Here is a 19781-nt window from a genome sequence, read left to right as displayed (position 1 = left end):
CTCAAAAGGACAGAAGGATTCAGTGTCAGAAGTCTTCCCTCACCTCCTCAGATCTGTCTTACCCATACTTACTTTTATTAATAAAGAAGGGAGAATATTAAAGGATTCAGAGGAGGAAATTGAACTCATATTCATCCAGGAGTATTAAGGGACCTTGGAGAAATTATATGGTAACTTGTTGTCATCTTTTGGCAACAACCAGTAAGATGTGTAGTGGAGGTCTTGTCTTATCTTTAACCTTTAGATCTCTGTCACAAACATCCATGACATCAAAAAGATGTATTTTGTAGGAATTATTTTAGTTATTTTTCTTGTCCTTGGCACTGTTTTAAATAAATGTTTTAATAAGATTCTGTGTATCAGTTTTTGGGAGCTCTATGGAATACTTAAATGTATTTAGTTTTGTCTCTCTTGTAATGAACAATGGATGCTGTCAGTTACATCAATATGGCAATGAGAGGCAAATGTTGGCATTCGAGGCAGGCATGCAAGTTTTTTACATCCCAGCTAAAATTTGCATGAGGAAGTACAGGTCTATTTAACTGGGATTTCACTGGGAAGTAATTTTGCACACTAGGAAAATTGGAGTCTGACATGACAACATAACAGACTGTTTAGACAAAATAAACAAATTATAGCCAGAAAGTATTGATAGAACTGGACACCTGGATACACATACAGTATATAGACAAGATGTTGAAGAAAGAGGGAGGGATGGAGAGCAGCGAGGGATCCGGATGTCGGGTGTTGAGTGAGTTGCTGTCGGTCCGTGAGAACGCTCTGCTCTTCTTACTGCTGGGGCCCCAGTGTCAGGTCAGTTGAGCTGCTCCTCAGAGTCTCCCCTGACACTCTCTTCAAGACCTCTCTGTTACACATTGTCCACATATGTCATTCTCTCCTATCATTTTGCCTCTGTTCTTATTCTAATTTTATCTCTGGGTTATGCGACAAGATCCTTGTCTCATAAGTGTGAAATTAAATGTGCTAGAGTGGAAATAAGAACCAGCAACAAAAGATATAACTGGAAACTCCAATGTTTAAATGGGAATGTCCAGACTCCTTAGAAGAGCCTGTAGAGGGCCACTCTAGATGCCCATTTCCAAACAACAAAGAATAGTTGTAAAATGGCCCAGTTAACAGTGATAGGATATGAAGGTAGGAGGGCCGTGTGAAGATAGTGGGGCATATTGGTTGTAGATTCCAATATGTACACCGTAGTATGACAACTGGTTTGGCTACAGTACCACCTGTATACACTGCACTGACTTTCACTAGTATAAGTAAATAATGCAAAAAGTGAATACATGATTCTCAACTGTGTCTGCCCTGTGTGGTTACTTCTAAGTGTGTATCTGGCTTGTGTGTTCGTCTCCTGTATGTGTTCCAGGCAGAGACCTCTGCTGTGGCTCAGGTGGTCCTTGCCTCAGGGTCAGGCTCAGGACATCAGCTGTGGAGCTCCAGGGGCTCTGGGGTGTTGTGTCTAGTCAAAGACCTCTCCATGGGCTCTTATTTCCTACGTCTCTACTGTGTTAAGGTGAGAAAGCAAAACATGTACAATGTACCAGCAGTTAAAGGTCTGGAATGTCACATCACCCCACCACCCCCAAACCTCTCTCTCTAACTAATGAGAAAAAAAGAAGTATATACACATTAGTGTAACAATCATATTAGTGCTACTATTCAGTGGTTCTTGTTTTGAAGCAGGAAATGCTTCAGATATCTGGAAAGATGCCAAATGTTCTCGTTGATCCACTGCCCTAGCCTAGTGTTGTGTGTGTGTGTGTATTTGAATATGAGTGTGTGAGGATGTGCATAAGGTCATGTGTGCACATATCTGCATGTGTAAGCATGCATAAATGTAATCTTGGGCAAGTTCTTGGGAAAACAATAAGTTTTGTGTTTATAGGTGTGTGATTTGTACAGTCATGCTCCTCTCATTTCAACATAGTTACACTATTGTGCTGCATGCAAGATGACTGTCGTAATCCTCTTCCTTTTTCTAACCCCACACTTAGCGATCTACATTACTGTGGGAACAAGAGCTGTATATTCAATTTAAGTACACTGCAGTCTGCCCCTTCTTCCACACTTTTCCCTCAGATGTGAGTATGAACTGAAGTGTATATAACAACCACACCAGATCTCAACATTATGGTCACTTCAAAAATCTCCTTGACTAACAGCCAAGTTCCTACCCTCACAATAGTGACCAAAACACCAAATAGTCATGGGGTGTGTTTACCATGGCATAGCCAAACATCTGAAAACTCTAAATATGCCTCAGATCAGTGTCCTCATTGGCTTGTGATCTGATGATACCCTTGTGAGATTGTCTGATATTAGTGTTTAGCAGACTTTCACAGAAAGAGGACATGATTTAGCCATTAATGTAGTTTTGAGTGTCTGTGTGACTAGGCTATTTGGTGCAACTGTATAATGTGTGTGTGTGTGTGTGTGTGTCCAGGACTGCCAAGCAGGTATAAACTTTGCAGATGAGGCAGAGGCAGAAAGGTTCCATGCTGCTATGGTGAAACAAATCAAAAGAGCCCAAGGTTTGGTGAACAAAACACACACACACACATCAGATTCCATTACATCAAGGTTGAGTTTGCTCCCTCCCCCAAAGGCCAGCGCTCTTCTTTCTCTTCTACAGTCTCTTACGTAGATTCATCCATTCATGGGTTAATTGTTCTATTTGTGCTTTCCTTTTTAATGCTGTCTTTCTCTGCTCTCTCTCTCTCTCTAGTCCCTCTCTCACCTGCACCCTCCCAACCACCTCCCCTTTCTCCTTTCCATATGCCCATTCTTACTCTGTATCTCTCTCTTCTATCTCTCCTAGAAAGGAGTGAGTGGACACAGATGACCCATAATAACAGACTGCAAAACTCAGCAGGCAATCTCTCCAGACAGGAACAAGGCAGGCCTGGGAGCAGTACATCTGTTCACTCAGAGTAATGCAACATTTGCACACAGATACACGATCATCTTTTATCTACATACTTTGAAATAGTAATGTTAAGTGGGGTGGGTAAACCTAACCTGTGATCAACTCATTTTCTATTCTCCATAGACATGAAGCAACTATGGATCCGGAGACAGGCTTCAGTGTGAGCACCATCCACTTTTACTTTCAGTAGCATTGACAGTTCAATACTTCACAGCAAAACAGAGAATTCACACACACATCATTCATTCACATGTATCAGTCATGACATCAACCGTACTGTATCAGGGTTTCCCGCAGCACTTTATAGTTAAGGTGGCCGCCTAAGCAACACACGCCTGGCGCCTTAACTACGTTGGAAAGAAAAACTAAAAATATGTCTTTTTTTTAAATAGCGATATCCGCCGTGTTACTCTGTCCTGTTTTCTCCCTTCCATTCCAAAACGCCACTCTCCCTTCTTTAAGCTATTGCACAAACTTACCCCCCCCCCCCCACCCAGTCTGATGGCGGCACCCCACCCTACCACCTTAACGAACACATTTTCTGAGGTAAACCCTAAGTATCCTTGTAACAACAACTTTCACTGTTGTACTGATGACAACCCAGGCTTTGTGTGTGTCCTTCATTCCTGTGTGTAGCTTGATGATATAACTCCATCTATGAAGAAGCTGTTAAGGGAGACAGGGTTTAGTGAGGAGGACCTGAAGGACAGAAACACTTTCAAGGTCGTCTGCCACATCATTGACAGATTTGGGGGACTGGAGACTATCCAGAAGGAGATGGGGAGCAAAGGTAGGCAGAGAGTAATTGAGCTGTGTAGCTATAAATATCAGGTAAAATTTATTTTAATGTTCATGTCTCATTAATCTTTCTTAACTACCCATATCATACATGGGACTACAAGGAGATGGTGAAACAGCTTCATACAACAGACAGCAACAGTGTATTCACCATTATGTCCTCAAAGGTCCAGGCGTCCAGACCCTACCCCGGTCATTTGGGGCATCCCTCACTTTGGCCCTCAAGAAAGGACCTTTGCCACCAGTGCCGTCCTTCAAACCCACCAGCCGGAAATCTCTGCCCCCCTCCATCCCCCAGCCTCCCTCCACACCACCTCCCCCGCCCCCTGAGAAGATCAAAAAGAGCTACAGTTGCAAACCAGTAAGTGTACCAAGACTCTATTCTCACACCTGGGTTGAGGAGGACCATAAATAGACCATAAAAAGAACGAGGAGAAAGGGGGGGGGGGAGAGAGAAATATTAAGAAAGAGGCAGAAGACAGAGATGAAGATAAATCTGAGTGTTTGATTTGTGACAGATGAGCTCACCTATAGCTGGTGAGTCTGACCTCATCCTAACTTCCCTGAGAGAGGCCTTCCAAAAGAGATTGAAACTACAGCACCATACAGGTAATTATAGATTGTTATTGATCTCCCCCACTTTTCACTCCTGGATACCACTGTAGCCATTGGCTATTGTTTATGCCCTGTCCTCATACCTGCAGGTACTAGGAGTGACCTGTCGGAACAGGATTCAGACTGTGGATTGAAGCTGTAGAAATACCAGAGGATATACCTGGAAACCCCAAAGTGAAAAACCAAATATGCTTCATATTTATTGTTTCAGGTGCATAGGGCTTTCATAGTTAAAATACATTGTGGTGGTTAGTTATAGCCCGTCTCTAGAGTGTGGTAATTTAATTGTTATGGAGCTTGGCCTGGTGATTGTCAAAAAACAACCAATTCCATTAGAAAATAAAGATGATATTTATGCATGTGATTGTATATATATATATTTTTTTACACAACTATCACCATATCATTGCTGAGAATTTCGGGCTGCGGATCTGAGTACGCACGCTCCAAAATATCCTTCAGAAGAATCTAGTTGGACGGGAGTGTCGAGCCCCTCAAGACTCCAGTCCTTTCTACACTTGACTTCATTGATTCCTACAAGCATCGCGTCGAGAAGTGCAGACTTGACGAAGCATTTACTACAACGCTAGGAACAATTGTACATCTTTCAAACCTGGACGATGAGGGGTTCCTGCCGACCAAGAAGCACGCGAGACAGGGCAGGTAGGTTACAACACCGTTGAATTCGATGCACAGTTTATGAGCACATTTCATGCAGGATGTAATGAGGCATTTTGAACGAGGACAGTCAATATGCAGCTATAGTGCGGGGGCTAACACACGGCTGAGGAAGTAAACAAGCCCGTCACGTACGCATGGGTCAGTTTACAGGGCCGTATAGCCTATTGAAAGAAATAAAAAGGAATGTGACCGCAATGCTTTTTCTGGAAAAAGACATGTAATTATTTCAGCTATAAAACACGAATTTGTTTTTAACGAGCAGGTTATTTAAAGCTATCCTCTTACTAGCTAGCGTTGCAAACTACAATAGCTAGCAAGGCACTCTACATCCAGCGGTTGGTTACATGTTACGTTTCTATTATACGTAAATGTCATGCAACTTTTGTATTCATTCTTCATTCATTCATGTATGCCTTTTTTATCAATACACTAATGAGGAAATGTTTATGTTGTACAATGAAAATACAAGTAAGTTTGGTTCAAACTGATCGCAATTTTGCAAGGCTCATTCATCGCCCAAAATTGGTTAAAATCGAGCTTGCAACCAACAGCTTGCTTAGAAGAGATAATGTAGGGAGGCGTATTGAATGTGTACAGCAAAGCCACATGCTTATGTTGTTCTGTGTGTGTTATGGGGATTGGGGTGGGTTAAAGGCAGTAATGTTGGTAATGTTGTTGAGAAGCACTTTTTGTAATTGTTGCTGAAATAGACTTCACATCCTCCTAAAAACCAATACATCTTAAGGTTAGACAGTAACATTTTAAAAATCCTATATCTGTGGGCGTCTCAGGACTGTAATTAACACGGCCAATGATTTTAGTTCGGAAAGGAATGATTGGACAGCATTGACCGAATGCAATGATTGGACGGGATACTTGTCCGTCTCCCTCCTTTAGTCAGGCAGCGCGTTCATGTGTTTTAGGAGTGATTTTGATGGGAGGGGGTGGAACATTTTAGTTAAAATTCTTTCAAACTCAAGCCAAAATTGCTATTTCACATAGCTTGCCTTTAGTCCGTGGACCTCAATTTGTTTAAGATACGCGTATATAATTACAAGTTAATGTTTTATTTGAAGTTCTGTCTTTGTATAAATGAGTGTTTATCACAAGTCTTCATCCCATGGACCACCCAAACCCCATAAACACACTAGTTTGGACTAGGCTACACCTTAATGTCAGACAAGAATGGGTGTTGGATGTTGCAAATGTGTCAAGTAAAACCGAACAACTATTTGTCTTCTGTGCCACACACACACAAACACACACACACACACACTACTTAATAATTCAAAACTTATTTATTAACCTATTTTTCACCTCTGACATGAGTTTGATTTTGAAAAGCCCCGGCCATTTTCTCATCACATCATGGTAATTAGTTTGACCTTTTTAATGTCACAGTTTGACAAAATGTTATGACATCATCATCATCTGTCAGCATTGTCTGTTTAAAATGTTGTTCACACAGAATTATGAAATGGTTGCCAACAGACTGACGTGATAATAAGCACACACCCTGGAGCCTGGCAGTCTAAATTAGTTTGACAATGTCTTTACCAGGCTGTGTTTATGCACTGTTGATGGTAGTGTAACTTTTAAGGTGTAGAAGGAATGAACCAAGCTCATGATGTGTTGAGGACGAGTGGCCATTCTCCCTCTGTGTGCAGTTTGGAGGTGGATACTATATGTATACTGTACCCTAGCTACAAATGAATCATGATTCAATGTCACCTTGGCATACATATTTTGTTGTACTGCCATCTCTGCTTGCATTCTTTGGCAAATCAACAGGCTGTGAGATTCCCCAAGAACTACAGTAGAAAGACTAAGCTCAGTTTTTGAACTGGACCATCTCTATGAATTTAAACCATGGTTAGTAATTGTCACCAAACTTCCTGTCCGTCTGGATGCTTGGCCTGTTATTGTACAGACTAATAGGCCTTCATCCCTGTGTCAAGGCTCTTTGTTGCTAGCACACACTTGTTTCCTGAAATGTAGCCTCACCTTCTACCTATAAATATGTTGTTATTCTTGTTATTCTAAAATGAACGAGTGTTCTGGACAGGTTGATTTTAAGGATTGGTAGATTTTTTGGAATTTTGACAAACCAATGGCATGGAACCTTAACTGAACGATTTCTCAGAAGCAACTTGTTTAGAAGGTAGTGAAAGCCACAAAAATATTATACAATTATTGATGCAGCCTAGTGCTGATGGGACCAACCTGATAACAATCCCCGATTGGGGGCAAGTTTAGCTAAATGTTTTGCACTTTGTCTTTACCAGGCTTTGTTTATGCACTGTTGGCAGTTGTGTAGCTTTTAGCCTATGTAAGGTGTATAAGGGATGAACAAGGCTCATGATGTGTTGAGGAGGAGGGGCCATTCTCCCTCTGTGTGCAGAGTGTAGTGAGACAAGGCTGGTCTGAGCTAGGCTGGAAAGGGAGAGGATTAGTCCTGGCAGAGCCTGTATCCCATAGAGACTGTGTATCCAATGCACTAGGCTGTCCCACAGGACACTCATCTCAATGCATTGCCTAATGCCTAGACTGCAGTCTCCCATGGATTATAAATCTCTCTCTCTGTTTCTCTCTCAAATCTCCCCTTGCCCTACCCCTTCCTTCTTCATTCTGCTGAACAGTCTTGTCACAAAACATAAGGACAAAATCTTACTCTAACCCTCCACCTCTCCTACTTTCTCTTTTTGATTATCTTAGCTTCTTCTCCCTCTCCACCTGCCTGCCTGCCTGCCTGCCTGCCTGCCTGCCTGCCTGCCTGCCTACTTGTCTGTCTGTCTGTCTGTCTGTCTGCTAGCCTCCCTCTATCTGTGTGAAAGTTCAACCCCATGCTCTGAATCCCATTAAAGGCTCCAGGGAGAGATTTGTGTGTGTGCTGCATCTATGCGCACTACAGCATGTTTTAGTCTGTGTTTGTTGGGGTATTTGTTTGTTTGATGAATATGTGTGTGAAATTCCCTCGAGCTCTACTAGGCTTCGGACTGTTTTCTTCTCATCTTACAGTGATTTTGAAAACTGAGACCGAACATGGAAATGCAATGTAAACATTTTGTTAATTACAAATAATAATTTGTTAAATAACTACAACCTTTTTATCTGGATGACTGGCAAGGACTTTATGTTGGTATAAAATCACTCTGCTACTACTGATCGGTGTGCCTCTGCTTAAATCAATATTAGTTGAAGGTCTGCTGGAGAGAATGGGTGATATTGCCCCAACTGTTACCATGGATGTGCGTCTGTGTATTAATCTACTTTTGAGGCCTGCATTACAGAATTTTTTACTGAGTTTTTAGGGAGATATGCATAATGTACCTTAGCTGCAAATGGAATCATGATTCATTTGCACACGTGTGCAAGACTGAGCTCAGTTTTTGAACTGGAGCATCTCTATGACCTTTAGTAACTGTCCATTGAGACCAGACTTGTTGTCTATCTAGAGGCCAGGCCTGTTATTGTAAACATTTATAGGCCTAGGCTACATCCATGTGCCCTTAATTACAGTACAGCTCGTTGTTCCTCTGTTTCCTTTATTATAGTCTCACTTTTGACCTATAAGTATGCTATTATAAAATGAAAACATGCCCTGGATTGCATTTTCCTGGCATCATCAGACTAATTCAAAAATGTGTATTAATCTGGAACCTCTCAGTTAATTTTCGGATTCCAAGGGGTGTTATCAACGGGTGCTGACAAATGCTGGTCTCAATAATAAGATGGACGCAATGAATTGGATAGATACAACCAATCAGAGCAACAAAACATCATCTTGGTTCCCTTAGAAAAATGCCTCAACAGCGCTCCACAGTCTGAATGGGAGGGTGGTCTGCCAGAGCACATAACACATCAACTTGCAGATTTGTCTGGTTCTCTGTCTAGGATTGGATGGCACAGAAACCTAACTAACCAATTTCTCAAGCAGACACCTTTAGCCTTTTCAGACATGACCTCTGAGTTGGTAGACCAGGTTATCCATGCAGCAAATGCCACTGTCTGCCACAAAGACAATATGTTACAAAGTTGACCACAGAAACAGATTTGTAGCTTGTCCTTGTGCTTCAGACAAGTTGTTCCATACTATCCCTCCCTTCCTCTAAATTCTGTAAATAGTGTTGAGAGGCTGTCTGGATGACGTACAGACCGGCAGCCTGTTAAGACTGAAGGATTATGATTATGATGAGTAATGCTGAGGACGCATGGGATTCCGACATCTGTCCATCCTATCTACCTGTGAATACAGGTAGTGCACACAGAATGCAGGGGAACGTTTTCGGATTGGGGTGAGAGTCTGAACGATTGCATGTAGGTATGGCGGACGGATGGAAAACAAGGATTGGAAGAGCGTGGAAATTAGTATGAAGCAATTAGAAAACAAGAGATTCTGCAGCCCTTAGGAAGCAAGATGTATATGCACTCTATTTTTGTCTTGGGTGTATAGACAGCATTAATCCACCTTTGACATGTTTTGTTATACACTGTCACTGCTCTTGTATTGAGTGGGTAGTCAAATGTAAAAATCTTGTTCTCACTCATCAAGTACAGTGAAGGAGAGACGGCTAATTACACTAATTAAAGTGGGTGTGTTTGTGTTCCTTTAATACAAATAAACAAAGGAGTACATTAACATTGTGTAGACTCAGTATGAGTGTGTGTGTGTCATAGTAAGGTTACCTGAGGGTTTTGGTTGCATTAAATGTAAAAACCACACCAAATTATGAGATTCATTCTGTTGACACACTTGATCAGTAGTCTGGAACAGCCATCTGATGACAAGAACATTGGAAGACAACTGAGGTAAATAAAAACTAATGTGAACAGTACCACCTGCTGGAGCAACATTTACATTGCAACTTGTGTACAAGGAACATTTGCTGACTGATCTAGTATTAATAATATATGTATTTATTTGGTGCCTTTAACACACTCAATGTCCCCTTGGAACAGCTAGAACAAAATAATTAGGAATTCATAATCAAATATGGTCAACTATTTTGTCTAAACAAAGTACTCCTCTGCTGTGTTTCTTTAAAATAGAAGTGCGATATAATAGAAGGAGTTCTATAAGGTAGGCTGTACAGCTGAATTACCTATTAGCATACCTATGGTGCTGAGACAGATAGTGAGGATGAAGAGCAGCTGAGCTGATTCAGTGAGAACTTGAAGAAGCATACTGAAGACTGCCTAGGGCTCTCAGGCAGTGACGGGGCAATAAGTGAGCAGGAGGATAATGGACTCCAATTTGAGATCAACATTTGGTCATATGCCTACAAAGGTGCACTACAGTTGTATTGGCCACATGGGGGCGCTACTTTACTGTCAAGTAATTGTGTTTTGGGGTCATAAGGTGTACGATAACAATATGTATCACGGAGTCCTTGCTTGGGGCCGGTTTCACAACTCAAGATTGAATATGTTGTACGCTGAGAGCGTTTAAGGCCATGTACAACAATAACACATACTAGCAAGCTAGTATTACTACCCCTATAGTGTATCTTATGTAAATGATTAGCAGTATCAGTATGAAGTATCATTAACCAACATACTTAGTCTGACCTTGTTATTCTGTGTACCCGACAAGACTTGAACTACTTCTGGTCACTTCCAATACATGAGACAGAGGCGTAGGTTTCAGTATACATAAACGGCATGCAATTTTACATCTGAACCTCGAAAATGTTGCATTTGTATTAACTTATTGTATATTTACATGTACATTTACAGTTTTCAAACATTCTTGGGAACTTTTAATCATAGCCTACCATGACGTGTGTAGATCAGATCCCGTGCAACGAGCACGTCCTAAAGATCAGTGTACAAGACCTTCTATTGGACGGTGCATTTCCTTTGCATATTTCTAATTGGTTACATTTACATCAACATTCGTTGTACATGCGTTGTACATGTGCTGTACATGTGCTGTACATCGGCAGCGAAAACTTTTTTTCCCTCAAACACCCCCCCCCCCCCATCCAAGTTACCCTTGCCTAGCCCCCACGGCCATACTGAATTACCGTAGCTAACTAGTTAACAGGCGCAATTCTTCTTGTGAAAGGGGAATTCTTATTCTTTGTAGTTTTGCTGTTGTTGGTTCAATGTTTATTCACCTGGCAAACTAGCGTTAGTAGTCTAATGCTTAGTATGTGTCACTTGTCAATTATCACTTCAAATGGAACATACAGTGACGCAATACATTCTAAAGCATTTTAATTCAATGCTACATTTTCCAATGCATTTTTTGAGTATGTAAGCATACCACTATACATTCACATCATTAAAGATAGATAACATTATTTCTCAATACCTAAATATTTATGGAAATATAAACGATTTATAGATCAATGTAATGGTTAAAGAAACATTTAAATGTCATTTTTCATCAACTTGTGCGTTCAGTTTAGCGCAATTACGGTAATTATATGCCGATGTTTCTCAGCCGATATGACATCCAAACCCCGCAGCGCCACTGTCACTGACTGTTCAGGTTCAGCCCAACGATATCCTGCTTAACTACCGCTGTCACAAAGAAACGGGACATGGTGCAGCATAAAGGATGACTTCCACTGAGGACGTTAGCTTGGCAAGAGCTCCACGGGAACTCACACAGAATCCTTTAAAGAAAATATGGATGCCGTGTAAAAATGGGCTTCCTGAAAAGCATATTTCACAGAGAAAGGGTGAGTTTCTGTTATATTCTTTTGGCGCTTTCCAACGACGCAAAGGATGAGCATTACACTGACAGACATGGCTGTACAGATGATTACAGTAGCGCATGATATTGGTGACCCAATTTATATATCCTACTCTGCTTATCATGGAAGTTTAAAGATCTCAGTCATTTAATAACCATTTGCGATACAGATACCCTACACTGCGGCACTGCGCGCGCAGTAATTCTGCATTCTCAAGCTTTTCTTGCCACATTGCATCATTTTATTCTTTCATGAATAATTCGACCCTGTCTCACAATTCTGAATAGTGACGATAAAATGCTAAATGCACAAGTAGAGGTTCATACCTTGCTTGCGTTCAATTAATTTGACCAGGTGACTTACTCATGACAACGTACCCATTCGCACGTGGCAACAGCCACTTAAATATAGTGGGTTGTGTATTATGTATAAACTAACATGAGTTTGTGACACTGAAGTGGAATTGGCATAAGAGCCCCCTTTTTGTTTATAAGTAATTGTTTGTTTAGACCACCGTTTGTTGGTTTCCCAGTTGCATTGAGAAGGAACCAGTAGCCTAAACTATAAGCCGCTGTTATTGTTGGCTCGAATAAAAGTCACCTAGAGTCAGAACAACCTTTTGGGCGATGTAAAGCACCCAATGGACTCCATTTAATTTCGGTTTATCAAGTTTATATCCTTCCTAAAAGCGTGCATGTCTGAGAAAAAAGGAACGGGGTCTCAACAATTATCATCAGAAATGACCAAAATATTTGACGTTTTTATGTATATCTCCATATCAATATGGAATATGACAAAGGGTGATGTATTATGCAGGGTGATGTATGATGATTATGCAGCAGTCTTTGTCCCTCTATCCTTATTTTTTGCATCTCAGGAGGGCTAGTTATTATTTTTGCTGAGTCAAAGCTACACAGGAGGTGTAGTTTAAAGGAAGACTTGGCAGACTAGTATCTTTTATTGTCTTATTGTATTATTGCCTATCCACTTCCAACCCAACCCTGTCCAGAAACCCCAGTTCAGTTTCCTCTGTCCAAGGCTAGGTGCTGAGGTCAGGGATATTTTATTCTGGGTGTCTCACAGAGAGCTCTACTTGAATCAAAATGAATAATTCAGAACTTTGAGAGCAAAGAACCATGCCAGGCTTTACAAGGCGTATCCTGATCAGTTGGCTATCTAGCTAGGTATATAGGGATCTTACTACCACAGAGTGAGGGGGCCTCACAAAGACCTAAACAGATAGCTGTTATGGTAAAACTCACCTCTCAAATGTAATGAAAAGTCAAAGCCCATGTCTGGGCAAATGGTCTCAGCTGAGTTCAGTTATAGGTTCACTGCAATTGACTACCCCTTGATAGGTTGTCTCAAACAATGGATCTGTTCTTATGGTGGACCCCCCCCCCCTCCAAAGGAATCTAGGTGGCCTCACAGTTCACATCAGCTTAATTACAGATAATTAAAACATGGTGTGTGTGTGTTTTTAATGTGAGGCTAAGAGATTCACAGCTTAACTTCTCAGAGGACTGTGCCTGCCTGAGTCCTTCAGATATGTCTGATGATGTTCAGAGATCCCTTCACAATCACCACTCAAACACAAAGGCCTCATTCATGTTTCTGCTGCTCTTCTTTCTGATTGACATTCTACCCTTCCCTTCAGCCGTCCTTTTTCGAAATTTCTGTCCTCTAATTTTTTACCCACCTACTGTGATACTGTGATTAGGGTCTAGAAACTTCATGATGGCTAACCTTTCCTAAAATTTTTAAATAGATTTTGCAACAAGTCATGCCCCTATGTTATGTCTGAATGTCTAATGTTTCAATGTATGTGAGTCTCTCCCTTAGACCTTTGAATGAATGAGATGAAACAGTCACTGTCCTGTAGGTCTCCAATTGTAGAAGCCAGATAATTTTTTGCATGAAGAGGGCCATGTCCCTCTTGCCCCATCTACAGAGCGTGCCAACCACTGATATTCACTGTGCGTGTACAATAGGCACAGTCATTAAACTCTCCTTCTTTTCCTTCCTCTCCCTATTTGTCAGTATGTATGACCAACTGTCCCACCCTCATTGTGACTGTTGGACTGCCAGCCAGAGGGAAGACTTACATTTCGAAGAAGCTGACCCGCTACCTCAACTGGATAGGTGTACCTACCAAAGGTAAATATTCTTACCAACACAGTAGGGCACATGCCATTTATGTATCCCATACACTTGTGATTGTGTTTGTTTCTCAGAGTTCAATGTGGGCCAGTACAGAAGAGAGTGTGTGAAGATCTACAAGTCCTTTGAGTTTTTCCGTCCAGACAACGAGGAGGGCCTGAAGATCAGAAGGTGACTTTAGGGCAGGAGTTCTCTTACCCTGGCACACCCCTTCTTTTTTTGGCCAGTAGAGTCACATTGTGTATATAGTCTCTTTGAGATTTGTGCAGTACTAGACAATCTAACTTTGTATACATTTATTTTGTATATTACAGGCAGTGTGCATTGGCGGCTCTGAATGATGTCCGCCAGTACCTGAGTGTGGAGGGAGGGCAGGTGGCGGTGAGTAAACCAGACCACCCCTTAAACGCCTTGATTCTGTAATAGCATTTTATTGTATATATTCATTAAAGACTAAGTTCTGTAACCAAGCAGTGCTCCACTTATTTTACTGCAGGTATTTGATGCCACAAATACCACCAGGGAGAGGAGAGGGACCATCACTAGGTTTGCTGAGCAGAATGGCTTTAAGGTATGTCACCTAAGCGCACTTGGACATTTTTAGCAAATTTCTGATATCCAAGGATGGCAAATGTACACACACCATTTATTCAAGTAGAAGAACAGATACTCATGTTTAAACAGACTGGTAAAAGTTGAAGTGCTGACACTACTTTTTCATTCAAGTTAAAGTAAAGAAGTATGGGCTCTGACATGTACATAAAGAAAAAATTGGCATTACTTCTACCTGTTTTAGTGTTGCGCTGGTAACTGGACCTCACATGAAATCAATCCAAAAATACACTATATATAGACATGCAGCGCTTTTGCTAGGAATCCTTTTTGACACTTTTGTGACACTAGCTTTTGTTTGTTGTGAGTGATGGCCAGGAAATGTAAAAAATAAAAAAAAGGCGTGCCATGACAAACATTATTTATCATGCCACCCTATACAGATGAAAACGAACGTAACAAGCCTGGTTTGAAGGATTACAATATACATATATTTGTGTCAAAAATAATAAATAAGTAAAAATCTATTGAAGTACAGTAACAAAGTATTTGTTCTTCGTTGCTTCCCATCTCTGCTGATATCAGTGCTTTAAAATCTCCTTTCTTCTTCAGGTGTTTTTTGTAGAGTCAGTGTGTGAGGACCCAGACGTGATAGCAGAGAACATAGTAGTGAGTACCATCGATGATCACCTTGTCTTTTAGCTTGTTTGATCTCAGCTTGTTTGACCAGTAACGGTGTCTAAAAACTAATTTTTGGTAAAGGTTAAGATATAAATGAAAAAAAGTTTGCATGGCCATTTTCCTGTTTCATTTTCTTTTCGTGTTTGTGTCCTTCCTGTCCATGCAGCAAGTGAAGCTGGGTAGTCCAGATTACATTGACTGCAACACGGAGGAGGCTGTCGAGGACTTCATGAAGAGGATCAAGTGTTATGAGAACTCCTATCAGCCTCTGGATGAGGTGCTAGACAAGTGAGAGTTCAGCAGTTCAGCCATTTGAACCACCCCTATAGGTCTTACAAACCAACATAGTACAAAAACGCTAAAAGTATACAATATGACAGTACTCTTATATTTACAGTTAACTTGCGACAGCATTAGTACGTTTGTACAGGCATGAACAAGGACTAGTCAGGTGCAGGTGCTGCTCTGCCTCATGCTGTGGGTAGTCAGCTCTCCTGCTTCCCCCCTACAGGCATCTGTCCTACATTAAGGTCATGGACGTGGGCCGGCGCTACCTGGTCAACCGGGTTCAGGACCACATCCAGAGCCGTATCGTCTACTACCTGATGAACATCCACATCACCCCACGCTCCATATACCTGTGTCGCCACGGCGAGAGCGACCTTAATGTCAAGGGACGCATCGGTGGAGACTCAGGCTTGTCTGACAGGGGCAAGGAGGTGTGTCTGTGTTTGTTGTGTTTGAGACTGGTCTTGCGTGAAAGCTGTTTTCTCTTTCGGGTTCTTCATCATCTCACTCTTATTCTCCCAGTTTGCCAAATGTCTTGGGAGGTTTATCCAGGATCAGAACATAAAGGACCTCAAGGTTTGGACGAGTCAGATGAAGAGGACGATCCAGACTGCTGAGGCACTCGGCGTGCCTTATGAACAATGGAAAGCCCTCAACGAGATAGACGCAGTATGTGTGTTGTTGATGTGTGTGTTGGTGAGAGAAGTAAAGGTTGTCATGTGAGATAAATAAGAATGTTGACTAGTCTTTGTCTGCCCTGCAGGGTGTGTGTGAGGAGATGATGTATGAAGAGATCCAGGAGCATTTCCCTCTAGAGTTTGCGCTGAGAGACCAGGACAAATACCGCTACCGTTACCCTAAAGGAGAGGTGAACGTGTTTGTGAGCATGTCGGTGTTCATATGTGTGATTTATAAATATTATTTTGTGATTCAGTCTTATTTAAGGAAATGCATTTTATCTGTAGTCAAATTTTTTTTTTTATCTGTAAATATTACAGGCAGCAAATTGAAACCTTTTCATTTTTTGGGTGACAATCTGTTAACAAAACTCGGTGCACTATTTTGTGCATGTGTGTGACCTGCCGCTGGTTCTCCCCTCAGTCCTATGAGGACCTGGTGCAGCGATTAGAGCCGGTCATCATGGAGCTGGAGAGGCAGGAGAATGTGCTGGTCATCTGTCACCAGGCCGTCATGCGCTGCCTGCTGGCCTACTTTTTGGATAAGACTGCAGGTACTGGCAGTGAGAAACAAACACCTTTCATACCCCACTAACTGTAAATCCATATAACTATACAACCCTTCTGATGCAGGAGGGTTGTCTGAGGAATACACCTGAGTCACATCACTACCTACATTGCATACCTTACCTTTCCAGTTTCTTAGATCTGTAATCATGTTGCTTTTGTCTCCTTGCTTCTCAGAGGAGCTGCCTTATCTGAAGTGTCCTTTGCACACTGCATTGAAGCTGACCCCTGTGGCTTATGGTGAGTGCTTTGACGAGTCTTGAAGCTCAACGGTCAAAGTATTCATTGTATTTGTATTTAATGGTGTAGCTTTTGGGGAGGAGGCTTGCTATCTGTTTTTGTTCGGTGTCATGCTTTACCCTAGTATCCTTGGTAACAAATATAAAGGAGAGCCTCTCACACATTGTGTATGATTTTACTGACAAGTCTCTAATGCTTTCCTTTTCATCTCTTCCAATGTTTTCATCCTAGGCTGTAAAGTGGAATCTGTAGCCTTGAATGTGGACGCAGTAAACACTCACAGAGACAGGCCAGAGGTGGGTACCCCAGACACATGCACCCACAGTAGGACTTGGTGGGGTGGAGGTGGTGTCCAGAAGGTGGCTATTCCACTGTAACTAAATGAGCTTCAGGAGCCTTACAGTTAATCAGTTGACCTCAACCGTGTCCTCAGACAATTTCAAGGGGCTGCAATGTATGGAGCGGTGCAGGATCAACATGAAGTGGTTAGAACATTCAATGACCAAATCACTTAGTGATAACTTAATTTGTATGTTAAAATATGCTCTTGTAGACCTGGTCTGTAATACTGCATCGTCCTGGATACAGCCCTAGAGACCAATGCTGACCCCTCCCCTCTCTTCTCATTGGACAGAATGTAAATATATCGCGGCTGGCGGAGGAAGCCCTGTTCACAGTCCCCGACCACCAGTGATCCCTGACAACGCCCAAGATACCTGTGACACCTCTCACCATTGCCACTTTCACTAAAACCAATATCAGTGATCAGTCTTTTTCTATTTTTTTTATTTTATTTCTCAACGGGATAGAAAACAGTGCGTCCTGTCCTTTTCATTGGACAGTTTTTCTTTAAATTGTAATTGTTAAATACTTTACACCTGCTCATTCTTTCCTCGGCAATGAAAAAATAGACAACTGGAATCCAGTTCTTTGGTGAATGACCCCACTGTTGGGGTGTGTGTGTTTGTGTAGGTATGGCCATCCCAAGGAGCATCTCCTGATGTAGTGATTTTTTTAAAAATCTTATGACTTAATAAACAATAAACAAAGTATTATATTCATAAATGCGTTTTTGCACATAATCATATTAATTCCAACATTATCTTCATCAATGTAACCTGGGCTGATTGTCATGTCTTTTACATAACTGAGGTGATCTACCTTCTAACATGTGCTCAACCTTGTTGTTCAATGTATTGTGATGAAATGTCATGTTATGTCTAAGAAGCTGTTCTGAATTGTGCAGTTGCCATTGACATGGCATCTAGTCATCAAAATCAATGCAATTACGAAAAGGATTGCCTGTCTCTTTATTCATAATTCTCCATTTAAAATCATGCTGAATCAGTAACCTGCCTGTTAAATCCTTTTTTTTTTTTTTTTTTTTATATACTTTGTTTCATCTTAATGCATAAATGTTCCAAATTCAAGAAATAAATATTCCAAGTTCACTCTGGCCTCAGGTGAATGTCCTTGTAATTGTTGATTGGTAGTGCTGTAAACCTAGGCCTGTATGTCCTCTTAAATTTTAAAAGTTTAAAAAAACATCCATAATATTGTCTTAAACAGTAATCAGATTTTGTGGCGTTTCAGTGTGAATGTGCAGCGCAGCAAAGATGCTCTGCAGACGGTCCCAGCTCACCTCTAATCAGGGTTCCTGCGGGGTCTTAAAAAGTCTACAATTCTTAACTTCAAATTTAAGGCCTTAAATGTCTTAAAACAGCACAATTTTCATCAAAGGTCTTAAATTTCATTTAGTCAGGTCTAAAAAAAGTTTTTTTTACCCTCGTTCATTTCCAGAAACGCTGGCTGCAGAAAGTTATTACAAAGTAGCAAGAAAGTATTGTCGTAGCCTACAAAGCTCTAGAGTGAACTAAACTGAAGAGAATCTTCCTGAGAATAACAAGCGTTTGGCGGAGAGGAGAGACGATATTTATGAAACTGAAGGTGAAGTCTCACATGACCACAATATTAAAATAAAATAAATTAAAATTTTGATTTGAACCCAGGTTGTTGCAGTATCGCCCCAGCATGTCTTAAAGAGCATTCAAAATACACACAAAGCCCTCAAGTAAATTCAACCTTCTGAATACCCTTTACACACTGCTGGAAGGAATTGAAAACACTATTATAAAAAAAGGTTTTCAAGAACCATTGACTATAACATGTACCTGAATTTTAGATATGTTTCACCTCATGAGTTTGACATGATGTAAATCATAAAACTCACGATTACTGCAATTGTCCTTCTTACAGGCTGTTTATTTTCTGTTTACATTATACAGCAATTGCATTCTGAGCTCTTGTTACTGTAGTGGTCACAGGATGCAAATAGTAGTACTGCACAAATGTATTGCTGTAAATTGTAATTTGTGAAACAAAGGCAAAGAAAACAAGGAAACAAGCAAATAATTTTTACCTGGGTAACTGAGCTTGAGTACGCAACAGTACTGTTCTTTCTGGGTCAGCATCCTATCTCTGACCAGGGTCAGGCCAGAGAATTTCCTCAACATCACAGGCAATGTTTTTTCAAGCCAAACAGCAGGGGAAATGCCCTTGAATGCCTGAGCCATCCCTGACAAGACTCCATAGCAATGTCCCACAAGCTTCTTCCATGGTTTGAAGAAGGTTGTTCTGTCATAGGGATTTCTGTCATAGTGTGGCATGGATCTCATTTGAGATTATTGTTCCTCTTCATCTCCCTTGTCCACCTCCAAATGACAATTCTGACAATTATGCTTCTTCCTCTGATATTTGCATCCTTTGATTTCAAAGTACAGATGAGTTACCTTTGTATTCATTCCAAACCCCTGATTGTTGAGTATATTTGCGTGTTAGTGCTTACACATAGATAATAAGTTGTTAAGGGTG

At 41.1% G+C, this 19781-nt stretch overlaps 2 protein-coding genes and 1 long non-coding RNA gene across 6 annotated transcripts; 2 read left to right on the top strand and 1 right to left on the bottom strand.

Moving 5' to 3' along the window:
• Positions 1 to 278: 278 nt before the first annotated feature.
• Positions 279 to 10289, bottom strand: LOC146272870 (uncharacterized). Its single transcript, XR_014766631.1, has 3 exons — positions 10156 to 10289; positions 9728 to 9819; positions 279 to 1524 (listed from the first exon to the last, which is right to left on the bottom strand). It is a non-coding gene; the product is annotated as an uncharacterized LOC146272870 (long non-coding RNA).
• LOC146272871 (actin nucleation-promoting factor WASL) lies at positions 715 to 4719 on the top strand. Its single transcript, XM_084705484.1, has 10 exons — positions 715 to 813; positions 1388 to 1534; positions 2016 to 2102; positions 2465 to 2552; positions 2840 to 2951; positions 3071 to 3107; positions 3584 to 3737; positions 3913 to 4106; positions 4264 to 4354; positions 4450 to 4719. Exons 1-10 carry the CDS (start codon positions 715 to 717, stop codon positions 4500 to 4502), a joined length of 1062 nt encoding a protein of 353 aa, XP_084561610.1. The 3' UTR covers positions 4503 to 4719.
• Positions 4870 to 18361, top strand: pfkfb4b (6-phosphofructo-2-kinase/fructose-2,6-biphosphatase 4b). Of its 4 annotated transcripts, none has more exons than XM_084705480.1 (14): positions 4870 to 5023; positions 13786 to 13902; positions 13980 to 14076; positions 14220 to 14286; positions 14402 to 14476; positions 15070 to 15126; positions 15305 to 15426; positions 15650 to 15857; positions 15949 to 16095; positions 16190 to 16306; positions 16528 to 16657; positions 16848 to 16910; positions 17142 to 17206; positions 17545 to 18361. In XM_084705480.1, exons 1-14 carry the CDS (start codon positions 4981 to 4983, stop codon positions 17602 to 17604), a joined length of 1368 nt encoding a protein of 455 aa, XP_084561606.1. In that variant the 5' UTR covers positions 4870 to 4980; the 3' UTR covers positions 17605 to 18361. The 4 variants fall into 4 exon arrangements, with proteins under 4 accessions (XP_084561606.1, XP_084561607.1, XP_084561604.1 ...); XM_084705481.1 differs by having other exon boundaries at positions 4871 to 5023; positions 16190 to 16294; XM_084705478.1 differs by lacking the exon at positions 4870 to 5023 and adding an exon at positions 11319 to 11730.
• The last annotated feature ends 1420 nt before the right edge of the window (positions 18362 to 19781 follow it).

Source organism: Hypomesus nipponensis, chromosome 9, assembly GCF_054491055.1.
Source record: "Hypomesus nipponensis isolate SF chromosome 9, ASM5449105v1, whole genome shotgun sequence".
Lineage (NCBI taxonomy): Eukaryota > Metazoa > Chordata > Actinopteri > Osmeriformes > Osmeridae > Hypomesus > Hypomesus nipponensis.
Note: the sequence above shows the minus strand (reverse complement) of the source record. Positions and strands in the feature narration are given on the sequence as shown.

Excerpts from the sequence above, each read along its gene's own strand:
- LOC146272871 (XM_084705484.1), top strand. The coding sequence starts at position 715 with ATGGAGAGCAGCGAGGGATCCGGATGTCGGGTGTTGAGTGAGTTGCTG. Across the intron at positions 2,103-2,464 it reads TCCACACTTTTCCCTCAGAT|GACTGCCAAGCAGGTATAAA; the intron begins GTGAGTATGAAC and ends GTGTGTGTCCAG. Across the intron at positions 2,553-2,839 it reads ACAAATCAAAAGAGCCCAAG|AAAGGAGTGAGTGGACACAG; the intron begins GTTTGGTGAACA and ends TATCTCTCCTAG.
- pfkfb4b (XM_084705478.1), top strand. The coding sequence starts at position 11,607 with ATGACTTCCACTGAGGACGTTAGCTTGGCAAGAGCTCCACGGGAACTC. Across the intron at positions 16,096-16,189 it reads CCCTCAACGAGATAGACGCA|GGTGTGTGTGAGGAGATGAT; the intron begins GTATGTGTGTTG and ends TCTGCCCTGCAG. Across the intron at positions 16,911-17,141 it reads GCTGACCCCTGTGGCTTATG|GCTGTAAAGTGGAATCTGTA; the intron begins GTGAGTGCTTTG and ends TTTTCATCCTAG.